We start from the raw sequence: 13,991 nt of genomic DNA on the forward strand, positions 1-13,991 counted from the left end.
CTCATTTCATGATTCACAATTTTTAATTCATGATTCTCGAGTCATGATTGTCAGCACCTCAAACATCCCCGTCAGCACAGCACGTCACTTCATGAGGAGTCGCAGGAGGACCTGAAGGCAGCAGAAACAACAATCACACCAAGAACAAAACACCACGAACTTCGTAGCAGGTCGATAATTTTTTCCGCTAAGCATTGCTAAAGCACAGTACCCAACCGAGTCGCTATCCCAAAACTCAGTCGGTAAGGTAGTCACTTTGTGTGTGTCCTCTCACGTCAGCATTCTGGAAGTCGTTAGTTTCTAGTCGATTCACGAGTTGAATTAATTAGCTGAACTGGGACTGAGACGCTGCACCAGTTCACTGGTGGACTGAGTAGCTGGCTGAGCGCTCTAGTCGTGGTTATATAGACCAAATGGTTTGTCAGGAATAAATCGACGCCCTCATCTCTTTCTATCTGACTGACCTCAGGCTGGGTCACTCTGTTGGGCGCTTGTCCTACAAGTTGAACATTCTAGGTTCGAATCCCACTTATCATTTGGCCAAGTGTTTTTTTATGGTACCTTGTTTTTAAGGCTTCCGTCTGCTTTCCGATTCGGCCCAGTCTCTGCATTCGGGACCCGAATCACTTTTAGGAAAGTGCTGACATCCCAAGCTGGCAGGTTCGAATCTCGGCTCTGCTAACAGGCAGCTGGGCGCCTATACGACTGATGGCTAGTACGGGAGACAGCGGGCCAAAGGGATTCCTCATAACTGCTGCGATGACAAACTCTGGTGGCTGGTTAACGGCATAATGGATTGCACATCTCTCCGTGCGCGATAAGGATCTCAAAAGCCTTCCCAGAGAAGTAGAGGCTGTTATAGCTGCAAAAAAAAACGCCACCATCGTCTGACGGTCAGGTGTTTGCAGATGTAATACTGCTATTGGACTTTATTGGTCAGTAACACCCCCCCCCCCCCCACCCACACACACACAGAAGCCCTTAATCCCCTCAGCTGCAGATTTGGGTTCAATCACTCCGTGCACTATTTATATCTCTTTATAATCCTCCGTGCGGTTTGAGGTCAAAATGTGGTGATAAACACGGTCACGTCAGACGGCGTCCGTTAATCCCGAGAGCGTCGCATCCTCGTCTGGCCGCGGAACATCCAGGCCTTTAGCTCGGGGTCGACGCCAACAGCTCGTCAACCAATCAGGGTCCGGCTCGAACCATCATAAACCCCTGAAGAACGAGGTCGGGTTCAGAGCGGCGGGTTGTTTAGGAGCGTCAGAGCGTTTGGGACACTTGTAAGAGACCCGCGTCATGAGGGGGCATACAGTGTCAGACGTCCCGTTTCACAAACAAACGGTAATAAAATAGCGCCACCTCTGTGTGATCTTCTCACAAGACAGTACTGTATCTGTGGGAATTTGTGCCTATTCAGACATGAAGGCAAATGAACCCGAAGGTCACTGAATTCCTTCACACCAGACTCATCAAACCACGTGTTTATGGACCTCACACTGGCACAGTCATTCTGGAGCAGAAAGAAGGTCCTTCCCCATACTGTTGCCAAGTAATAGAAGTGATTACAACAACTGACCTTCATAATGATGAGGGTTCACATACTTACACTTTCATAATGTCGTGGGGTGGGTGGGGGGGGGGGGGGGGGGGGGGGGTCGGTTCCCTGGTATTTTTCCTCTTTTCCCCCCAATTTAGTCATGTCTAATTCCTGATTATTGTTCCTCTGCTTGATTCTCTACTCACAATTCTCGATTCATGATTCGCAATTCTTGATTCTCAATTCACAATCCTCAACTCTCAATTCATAATTCTCAATTCATGATTCACAATTTTCTATTCATGATTCATGATTCTCAATTCACAATTCTTGACTCGATTCATGAATCTTGATTCACAATTTTCTTGATTCACAATTTTCGATTCATGATTCTTGATTCTCAATTCACAATTCTTGACTCGATTCATGAATCTTGATTCACAATTCTTGATTTATGATTCTCAAATCACAATTCTCGATTCACAATTCTCAATTCATGATTCACTATTTTTTCATTCATGATTCTCAATTCATGAATCTTTATTTTAAATTATTCTTAATTCATGATTCTTGATTCTCGGTTTGGCATGAAGAATCCTCTCTCTCGCTCACACATACACACACACACACACACCACGTAACACCTCACCACAAACACACACACACACACCATGTAACACACCTCACCACACACACACACACACACCACATAACACCTCACCACAAACACACACACACACACCATGTAACACACCTCACCACACACACACACACACACACCATGTAACACACCTCACCACACACACACACACACACACACACACCATGTAACACACCTCACCACACACACACACACACACCATGTAACACACCACGTATCCAGTGTGTTTTGATTCCAGACTGGCAGAACAGTGCCCCTATACAAGCTGTGGCAGATTTACAATCGGGAAGTGGATATGACTGAATTAGGAGAGAGGCAGCAAATCTTAAAACACAAAGACAGGAAATAAACATCAGTAAGGAGGAAGTAGATGTGACGGCCTCTCCTCAGCCCCCCTCCGCGGCGGTTTCCTAACGAGCCTCAGCTTTTCTGGCGGCTTCGTTCACTCTGGGATTAAATTAAATGCGCTGGTGTACAATTTCATACCTGGTTTCTTCTGGAGCGCCGCGGACAAACGTACACACGCCGCGCCGCCCAAATTTGTTCTGACCAGATGTTTTTCTTTACCCAGAGGCCAGTGGGGGTGGGTGGGGGGGGGGGTGTAACCACAGAGAGCTAAAGCGGAATTCGTTTACTCAGCGGATCAGCCGCCATGAAACCTCAAACTCTGAACCAGAGCGCTAACGGCATCCGTCCCAAACGCTGCTGTACAGCATTAGGACACACACAGCGCCCCCTGCTGCTCAAACGTTAACACACTTATATCAGCATGCAGTTATTACAGTTAAGCGACTTGTTATTATTAAACACAGTCCAAGCAACAGAGGATTAAGGGCCTCGCTCAGGGGCCCCAGTAATAGGGCCATGTTGTCACTGTTTGACCAACATAATTTATCAAATATCAAAATTCTCTTTTAAACACAAACACCAACATTCTCTGTTTAACACTAACATTATTTATTAAACACCAACATTCTCTGTCTGGTCAGTGCAGTAACAGAGGTAGAGACAAAAACAGACTCAGAGTCAGAGTCAGCGAACCACCCAAATCCACAACGAGGACCTTCACAAGAACACTGAACGTACCCAGAAGCGCACTAGCACTCGTACTCACCGAACATGTTGCCGATGTGGCCGTTCCTGGTGAGCGGTCTGAGCTCGTTCTTCCCCCAGGCGTTCTGTCTATAGCTGTCCCAGGCGAACTTCATCATCTAGGATAGAACATTAAACACATCGTGGTTAGACGTCACCAACATGATCCAACAAACACCAGATTCTCCAACGCCAGCATTATTTATTAAACACTGGCATGAACACCAACATTCTCTCTACCATTTTCCACCACCACCGAGCGCCCTTTATGAGAATGAATTTCACAAAGCCTGTCAGACCGAGTGCAGCGTCCGTTTAGACAAACAGGTTGTGTTTATTCTCCTAATCATTTAGCACCGCTGGCCAGCGTACAGAACGCTACACATTACAGAAGCACTCGCTCCCTAAGCTAAACGCCACAGCGAGAGCGGTCTGCGCTAATTATCAGCCTCAAACACGTTGAAACGGGTCTCAGTCGGCGCCGGTTCTGATTACAAGCAGCTGCTGGAGAAGAAGAAGATCAGGATAAAAGAAATAAATAATATAAAGATGTTGCTCATGGAGCCGTGTCATTGTCATCATCACACTCCGAAAACTGGTCCACCCCCCTGGTCCACCCCCCTAGTCCACCCCCCAAAACAGAGAGTCTCAGAAAGTCCTTCTTTAAATTAACACTCAGGTCTGAGGGGGTCGTAAAAAGCTCATTATTCATAACCAGGATATTTATTTTCTAAGCGAGACGGCACTTCAACAGCCTGTGGTTGGATTCGATCTAATTAATCCTCCCCTCAGATCCAGCAACAAAACTGTGGTGCTACAGGAGAGGAACTACAGGAGAGGAACTACAGGAGAGGATCTACAGGAGAGGATCTACAGGAGAGGAACTACAGGAGAAGAACTACAGGAGAGGAACTACAGGAGAGGATCTACAGGAGAGGATCTACAGGAGAGGAACTACAGGAGAGGATCTACAGGAGAGGAACTACAGGAGAGGAACTACAGGAGAGGATCTACAGGAGAAGAACTACAGGAGAGGAACTACAGGAGAGGATCTACAGGAGAGGATCTACAGGAGAGGAACTACAGGAGAGAATCTACAGGAGAAGAACTACAGGAGAGGAACTACAGGAGAGGATCTACAGGAGAGGAACTACAGGAGAGGAACTACAGGAGAGGAACTACAGGAGAGGATCTACAGGAGAGGATCTACAGGAGAGGAACTACAGGAGAGGATCTACAGGAGAGGAACTACAGGAGAGGATCTACAGGAGAGAATCTACAGGAGAGGAACTACAAGAGAGGATCTACAGGAGAGGAACTACAGGAGAGGATCTACAGGAGAAGAACTACAGGAGAGGAACTACAGGAGAGGATCTACAGGAGAGGAACTACAGGAGAGGATCTACAGGAGAGGATCTACAGGAGAGGAACTACAGGAGAGGAACTACAGGAGAAGAACTACAGAAGAGGGACTACAGGAGAGGAACTACAGGAGAGAAGCTACAGAAGAGGAACTACAGGAGAAGAACTACAGGAGAGGAACTACAGGAGAGGATCTACAGGAGAGGAACTACAGGAGAGGATCTACAGGAGAGGATCTACAGGAGAAGAACTACAGGAGAGGAACTACAGAAGAGGATCTACAGGAGAGGAACTACAGGAGAGGATCTACAGGAGAGGATCTACAGGAGAGGAACTACAGGAGAGGAACTACAGGAGAAGAACTACAGAAGAGGGACTACAGGAGAGGATCTACAGGAGAAGAACTACAGGAGAGGATCTACAGCAGAGGAACTACAGGAGAGGAACTACAGGAGAAGAACTACAGGAGAGGATCTACAGGAGAAGAACTACAGGAGAGGAACTACAGGAGAAGAACTACAGGAGAGGAACTACAGGAGAAGAACTACAGGAGAGGATCTACAGGAGAGGAACTACAGGAGAGGATCTACAGGAGAGGAACTACAGAAGAGGATCTACAGGAGAGGATCTACAGGAGAAGAACTACAGGAGAGGAACTACAGGAGAGGATCTACAGAAGAGGAACTACAGGAGAGGATCTACAGGAGAGGATCTACAGGAGAGGAACTACAGGAGAGGAACTACAGGAGAAGAACTACAGGAGAAAAACTACAGGAGAGGAACTACAGGAGAGGAACTACAGGAGAGGATCTACAGGAGAGGAACTACAGGAGATGATCTACAGGAGAGGAACTACAGGAGAAGAACTACAGGAGAAGAACTACAGGAGAGGAACTACAGGAGAGGATCTACAGGAGAGGATCTACAGGAGAGGAACTACAGGAGAAGAACTACAGGAGAGGAGCTACAGGAGAGGAACTACAGGAGAGGATCTACAGGAGAGGAACTACAGGAGAGGAACTACAGGAGAAGAACTACAGGAGAAGAACTACAGGAGAGGAACTACAGGAGAGGAACTACAGGAGAGGATCTACAGGAGAGGGTCTACAGGAGAAGAACTACAGGAGAGGAGCTACAGGAGAGGAACTACAGGAGAGGAACTACAGGAGAAGAACTACAGGAGAGGATCTACAGGAGAGGAACTACAGGAGAGGAGCTACAGGAGAGGATCTACAGGAGAGGAACTACAGGAGAGGATCTACAGGAGAGGATCTACAGGAGAGGAACTACAGGAGAGGAACTACAGGAGAAGAACTACAGGAGAGGATCTACAGGAGAGGAACTACAGGAGAGGAGCTACAGGAGAGGATCTACAGGAGAGGAACTACAGGAGAAGAACTACAGGAGAAGAACTACAGGAGAGGAGCTACAGGAGAGGAACTACAGGAGAGGATCTACAGGAGAGGAACTACAGGAGAGGAGCTACAGGAGAGGATCTACAGGAGAAGAACTACAGGAGAAGAACTACAGGAGAGGAACTACAGGAGAGGATCTACAGGAGAGGAACTACAGGAGAAGAACTACAGGAGAAGAACTACAGGAGAGGAGCTACAGGAGAGGATCTACAGGAGAGGAACTACAGGAGAAGAACTACAGGAGAGGAACTACAGGAGAGGATCTACAGGAGAGGAACTACAGGAGAAGAACTACAGGAGAAGAACTACAGGAGAGGAGCTACAGGAGAGGAACTACAGGAGAGGAACTACAGGAGAAGAACTACAGGAGAGGATCTACAGGAGAGGATCTACAGGAGAGGAACTACAGGAGAAGAACTACAGGAGAAGAACTACAGGAGAGGATCTACAGGAGAGGATCTACAGGAGAGAAAAAATGTGTGAAACTGATCTGTTTGGGAAGGGGTGTGGGTCAAAGCCCTGAGACGGATTGGCGGACCATAATGACCTGATAGATAAACTATATGTCCAAAAGTATTTGGATGTCTGACCATGAGCTTGTCGGACATCCTATTTCAAAATCAAACTCTATAGATTAGAGCGACCTCTGTGTGTGATCTTTTCAGCTAGAACAGCAGCTGCTCTTCTGAGAAGCTTCTCACAAGACTTTAAAGTATGTCTGTGGGAATTTGTGCCCATTCAGTCACAAGATGACAGTTTTATAGAGCTTGCTTTGAACACAGGGGCACAGTTATGCTGGAACAGAAAAAGGACCTTCCCTAAAATGTTGCTGCCAAGTTAAAAGATTGTAATTTCCAGTTAGCAACTGTTGTGGCTGAAACACACAAATTTAATAGTTAAAACGGGCGTCCCAATACTTTTTTATATGATTTTTGCTGATATCACCATCGTTGAGGATCTGAGCATTTCTTCTGTGTTTGTGAACTTTGTGAACCCTTTACCCCCCTCCAAAATCCTTGTGCTAGACTCAGCAGGATCTGTGGGAACCTGAGCGCTCATGGTCGATCCGTTATCGATGAGTCTCTCCGTGCTCATTAATATTTGGGACACGGATCAGAACTGAGACCAGTTTTAACTCCTGCACTACTAATCCAGTCGTGGCCGGTTGGAACTTATTTCTCTCTCTAGTCGCTCTGATTTAGGAAATCCGAGGCTCTCATGCGCCCCCTCTGACACGCCCACAGGTGGTCTCACAGAGCACTGTATCGCGCACGGAGAGCCACACGTGCGGGCGTCTCGATTGGTCAGCAGGAACCCTGTTCCAGCCATCAGCCCTCCCCTTACAGACTAAAAGTTTATAGTGTGTCTGTGTAGGCGTCCGGCTGGCTGATAGCAGAGATGGGATTCGAACTTGAGAGCTTCAGATCTCAGCACCCATATTTTTTCTGGAACATCAACTGAGACCCAGCCATACAAATGCTCTTTTTACTGAATGGGCACAAATTCCCACAGACATTTTTTAAAGCTGTGAAAAGGCTTCATAAAATATAGGCTGAAAAGATAATACCATTTGTTTTTAAATATCATAACCAACAAGCTCACGGTCCGGTGTCCAAATACTTTTGGTCGTACAGTGTATGTAGGTGTATATACGTGTGTGTGTGTGTGTGTGTGTGTGTGTGTGTGTGTGTATGTGTGTGTGTGTGTGTGTGTGTGTATGTGTGTGTGTGTCTCAGCGTGTAGTTGATGATGCAGCAGCTCATTACCACAGCGCTGCACCGTGTAGGGAGGAAGTGATTTATTACCCTGATCCAGACTGAACTCATTCTGCTGAAGCTGCTGCCACACCAGCACATGTAACCTCCAACTACCTCAGTCTTACCTCCACCTACCTCTATCCTACCTTCACCCACCTCTGTCCTACCTCAGTCTTACCTCCACCCACCTCAGGCCTACCTCTGTCCTACCTCAGTCTTACCTTCACCCACCTCAGTCCTACCTCAGTCTTACCTCCACCCACCTCAGTCCGACCTCAGTCCTACCTCAGTCTTACCTCTATCCCACATCAGTCTTACCTCTATCCCACCTCTGTCCTACCTCAGTCTTACCTCCACCCACCTCAGTCCTACCTCTATCCCACCTCTGTCCTACCTCAGTCTTACCTCCACCTACCTCAGTCCTACCTCAGTCTTACCTCCACCCACCTCAGTCCGACCTCAGTCCTACCTCAGTCTTACCTCTATCCCACATCAGTCTTACCTCTATCCCACCTCTGTCCTACCTCAGTCTTACCTCCACCCACCTCAGTCCTACCTCTATCCCACCTCTGTCCTACCTCAGTCTTACCTCCACCTACCTCTGTCCTACCTCAGTCTTACCTCCACCCACCTCAGTCCTACCTCTGTTCTCCCTCAGTCTTACCTCCACCTACTTCAGTCCTACCTCTGTCTTACCTCCACCTACCTCAGTCCTACCTCTGCCCTACCTCAGTTCTACCTCCACCTACCTCAGTCCTACCTCTGTCCTACCTCCACCTACCTCAGTCCTACCTCAGTCTTACCTCCACCTACCTCAGTCCTACCTCTGTCCTACCTCAGTCTTACCTCCACCCACCTCAGTCCTACCTCTGTCCTACCTCAGTCTTACCTCCACCCACCTCAGTCCTACCTCTATCCCACCTCTGTCCTACCTCAGTCTTACCTCCACCTACCTCAGTCCTACCTCTGTCCTACCTCAGTCTTACCTCCACCCACCTCAGTCCTACCTCTGTTCTCCCTCAGTCTTACCTCCACCTACCTCAGTCCTACCTCTATCCTACCTCAGTCTTACCTCCACCTACCTCAGTCCTACCTCAGTCCTACCTCTGTCTTACCTCCACCTACCTTAGTCCTACCTCTGCCCTACCTCAGTTCTACCTCCACCTACCTCAGTCCTACCTCTGTCCTACCTCCACCTACCTCAGTCCTACCTCAGTCTTACCTCCACCTACCTCAGTCCCACCTCTGTCCTACCTCCACCCACCTCAGTCCTACCTCTGTCCTACCTCTGTTCTCCCTCAGTCTTACTTCCACCTACCTCAGTCCTACCTCTATCCCACTTCTGTCCTACCTCCACCTACCTCAGTCCTACCTCTGTTCTCCCTCAGTCTTACCTCCACCTACCTCAGTCCTACCTCTATCCTACTTCTGTCCTACCTCCACCTACCTCAGTCATACCTCTGTCTTACCTCCACCTACCTCCACCCACCTCAGTTCTACCTCTGTCCTACCTCAGTCCTACCTCAGTCCCACCTCAGTTCTACCTATTATACTGTTATTAATGTACTGTTATTAATGTGTTGTTACTACTGTACATTATGTGCTGTTATTATTATACTGTTGTTAATGCACTGTTATTACTGTACTTTTCTTATTGTACTGTTTTTAATGTACTGTTATTATTATACTGTTATTAATATACTGTAATAAATGTACTGTTATTAATGTTATTGATGTACTGTTATTAAAAGCTTCTTATTAAAGTCATTTTATTAAAAAATATTGAAATGAAATGTGATAGATGAAATGTAATTAATTCCTGTATGTATTTATTCATGTAATGTTTTACATGATTTAATTATTTTATTATTATATGTGTTTGGGATGTAAAGTGTAATAAGCTGATGATCAGGTGTCCACATATTTTTGGCGGTGTAAACTGGGAGTTTGTACGGTTTGTGGTTTGAGTCGCTGTGTGATCTCAGGCTGTGATTTTTCGGTGTGATTCGCGCCGGGACTGAAGCGGAATAAACACGAGTGTAATTGTAACCACGCTGCATAATTTTAAGGACGCGGCTCAGGACTGACGGGTGGATTGAATCTTTTTGATTGTTTTGGGTTGTTTTGGGTTTTTTATTTTCTGTTTTTGTGTTCGTGGGTGTGAATGTGAGATTAAAATTCAGACTGAAGCTGTGGCAGCTCTTCAGGGGAGGAAAAAACATTCAGTGTTGATTTAATTCAGTAGAAACGGATTTCAGAAGGAGAGAGACCTCAGATACTCCACAGATACTCCTCAGATACATCTCAGATACTCCTCAGATACATCTCAGATACATCTCGGATACTCCTCAGATACATCTCAGATACTCCTCAGATACTCCTCAGATACATCTCAGATACTCCTCAGATACTCCTCAGATACATCTCAGATACTCCACAGATACTCCTCAGATACATCTCAGATACTCCTCAGATACTCCTCAGATACATCTCAGATACATCTCAGATACTCCTCAGATACTCCTCAGATACTCTTCAGATACTCCTCAGATACATCTCAGATACTCCTCAGATACTCCTCAGATACTCCTCAGATACATCTCAGATACTCCTCAGATACTCTTCAGATACTCCTCAGATACATCTCAGATACATCTCAGATACTCCTCAGATACTCCTCAGATACTCCTCAGATACTCCTCAGATACATCTCAGATTCATTTTTAAATATTAGCATTTGTGCATCTTTCACTATTTTATGTCTCCTAATTTAGTCGTAGCCAGTTCCTCTTCCTCTGCTGGAGACCCCGATGGTGTATGAGGAGGGTTTATTCTCCTGACACATTCACCCGTACTTCGGTGGATTGGTGCATGAGGTCAGTCTCCACCAAACATCTAAAGGCCAGTACTTCATCTAGCAATCATCAATTGGTAAGCGCTCTGACCAAACACGTTATAAATTCTTACGGAAATCCCTCCCAGAAAACTGAAGGCTGTCAGATGAATGCTCGTGGTCAAGCTGGTCGTCCACATCGAGTGACCAAACCTCAGGTGAGGATGTTTTTTTAAAAACCGTAGCTGACTGGAGCTTAGCGGGGAACAAAAACTGCCTCCCCCGGGAAAGGAAAACAGAAAGCACCCATTTTTAGCTCTTTGAAAGCACTATGGGATTGTAGGGGAATAAACCTGTGATCTGGCAACACCAGGATAAAAATGCTCTTCTGATACCCAATCTAATGATGATGACGACTAGAGCTCTCAGAGAAAGACCTCGAGTAGATGAAGAAATGATGGAGAACATAAGAAACCAGGCTGAAAGGAACCGGGAGAAGATGAAGACAGAGGAGAAGATCACCGAGCGACAGGTCCAGAACGCTGAAGACGAACGCGGCGGAGGGAAGAGCGAGACGCTGGCCTGATACACGAGCCAGAACCAAAATGGAACCAGCATAGAAAAAATGGCGTGAAGGATTACAGGTTCTTCTTCAGCGTCTCAGAGCTTTTTCCATCATTAGGAACTCCACATCCCTCAGACGGAAAATGCTCCCGAGTCTGTCATGCAGCGCCGCTTTCAAAAAGGCCATGAAAAATTCATGTGGGGGGAGAAGAGAGCCGCCGGGGGGCCGTTAGCGCTCCCCAACGTTCACGTCCTGGTGTGTGAGCGCCGTACAGATCAAAACGCCGCCGGAGCTGAAGGACCTGAGCGTGGGTTTAGCTTATCTGCTAGTAAAGCTGCTCAGAGATGCTACACAGTATAGCCAGAAGTATGTGGACACCTACTGCTAAATATAATGTAGTATAACGTAAATGCTACCAGCTTTGTGCTACTACAAGGTTCTTAAGTGCACCAAGCAACGTCCATAAATCTATGGTTTGATAAGTTTGGTGTTGAGGAACTCCAGCCCTCATTCTTGAACAGTGACGTGAATATAGATGACGTTCCAGACCTTCTTGTTCTTAAAGACTCATCAACAACTGGCAAGAAACACCAAGATTTACTTAAATTTGTCGCTTCAGCACCCAATGACGCCAACGATTTACTAGAAAAAACAGCATTCATCATAAAATATCATTATTATCCACCATTAAACCTCTAAACTCTCCACTGAACATCTAAACTCTCCACCAAACATCTAAACTCTCCACTGAACATCTAATCTCTCCACTGAACATCTAATCTCTCCACCAAACATCTAATCTCTCCACTGAACATCTAATCTCTCCACTGAACATCTAAACTCTCCACTGAACATCTAAACTCTCCACTGAACATCTAAACTCTCCACTGAACATCTAATCACATAATCTTCTGCTGGCTTCTGGTTCAGGTCAGGTTAGTGTCAGAATTAAGATCAGCCCAGATGTTGGATAGTGGACGTTCCTAGCACAGCTGTGAGATGAAACCAGGCCTTGAATCGAACCCAGGTCCTTCTCACTGTGAAGCAGCAGCAGCACTACCCGCTGTGCCACCGCGCCACCCCCAGAGAACAGAAAGTCCTCCTAGAAACGGATCAACATCTTGACATTTATGATTCTGAAGAGCTCACAAGAGTGCTATAATAACATTAGCATAATCTAAGCTAACTAGTTAGCGATTTTTCAAGCCATTTAGCGGATGTGGTTTCACTTCATCCAGTCTGTGATGCTGCGTGATGCTGCGTGATGATGATCTTTACACTCAAATGAGCCTCATTATCCACCAGGAAGAGAGCCCAAAATCACTTTAATTACACCAAAGAAAAACGGCCTGACCGCTGCGTCCACACCAGCGAAATAAAACTAACGGCTAGTAGCTTTATCATCTATTCTTTATATTATTACCATTTACTTTTTAATCATGTAGTCCTTTTATTTTTATCATGTATTCTTTTTTTAGTTTTTAAATTATGTATTTTTTATTAATTATGTAGTTTTTATTATTTATGTAATTTTCTTTGTTAATTTTGTACTTTTTTATTATGTATTCTTATTATTTATGTAACTCTTTATTAATTTTGGAATTATTTATTAATTCTATACTTTTTTATTAATTTTATACTTTTTTACTGATTATATACTTTTTTTTTATTAATTATGTACTTTTTTAATTATGTATTTTTTTATTAATTATATACTTTTTATTAATTATGTACTTTTTTAATTATGTATTTTTTATTAATTATATACTTTTTAATTAATAACGTACTTTTTTATTAATTATATTTTAATTAATTATGTACTTTTTTATTAATTATGTATTTTTATTAATGTACTTTTTTATTAATTATGTATTTTTTTTATTAATTATGTAATTTTTTATTATGTAATTTTTTATTATTTATGTAATTTTATCATGTACTCTTTTTTTTATCATGTACTCCACATATTTAGTCGTTGCCTTTTCCCGACTGTAGTCGAGTTTCCCCCATCAAACGACAGCTACCAAACTGTGAGGATGTTGGCTTGGCTAGCATGTGCTTCCTCCTAACTTAACAACCCTGATTCACTGACACACGCATGAAAGCCGCCTGGTCGAGGGAAGAGAGGAACCATTTGTCACTCTCTGAACCCAAACCACGGACCCCTGACCCCTTTCTCTCTCTGGAACTACTTCTGTAAGGGGGAAGGAGACACCTTGTTAGAGAGAGAGGTAGTGAGGCAAATCCCCACACACCCAGTCCAACACTGTGGTTAAAGAACCACAAACTGGAGATCATGAGAAACACAAACCAGATCACATATTGTCCCCCCGGTTTGGCTGTTGTCTGGGAACTCGCCCCAGTGTTTTGGTGCTTAGAGTCTCATGAGAGGCACCAGGAGAGCAGAGCAGCGCGGTTTTGCCATGACGTCCTCGTTTTCTGGGGTGAGACATGCCCGTAAATCCACTTGGTGCCTGAATATTGCGGTCAGCATGTCCACCTTGTCAGGGCCGACACTGGGTGGCACAAAAAGTACCTTTACTGTACCATACGGCCAGAGCAAGCAGTCATATCCAGTTCTCAGTCTGCACTATCCCGTTAATGACCACTGTTCTCCGCGGCGGGTTGAGGATGTCGTATTTCGTTTCATTAATCCTTTATTACTTTGCATTTAGATTGCGACTTTTTCAGCCCCAGTTTTGGTCTACCCTCGTGTGGATTCTATTTTCCTTTGACCAGGCGTGTGGGGATTCGCCTCGCTCT

The 13,991-nt window shown here is 45.2% G+C and overlaps 1 protein-coding gene across 4 annotated transcripts in view; it reads right to left on the reverse strand.

Annotated features, from left to right (window-relative positions):
- Positions 1 to 13,991, reverse strand: part of LOC134300934 (mannosyl-oligosaccharide 1,2-alpha-mannosidase IA) — a 123,894-nt gene that overhangs the window by 55,477 nt on the left and 54,426 nt on the right. For all 4 annotated transcript variants that reach the window (XM_062985408.1, XM_062985412.1, XM_062985411.1 and 1 more), the window contains exon 2: positions 3,319 to 3,415. In XM_062985408.1, coding sequence (XP_062841478.1) covers positions 3,319 to 3,415 — 97 coding nt within the window. The remainder of the gene's footprint in view (positions 1 to 3,318; positions 3,416 to 13,991) is intronic.

This window comes from Trichomycterus rosablanca, chromosome 23 (genome assembly GCF_030014385.1).
Source record: "Trichomycterus rosablanca isolate fTriRos1 chromosome 23, fTriRos1.hap1, whole genome shotgun sequence".
NCBI lineage: Eukaryota > Metazoa > Chordata > Actinopteri > Siluriformes > Trichomycteridae > Trichomycterus > Trichomycterus rosablanca.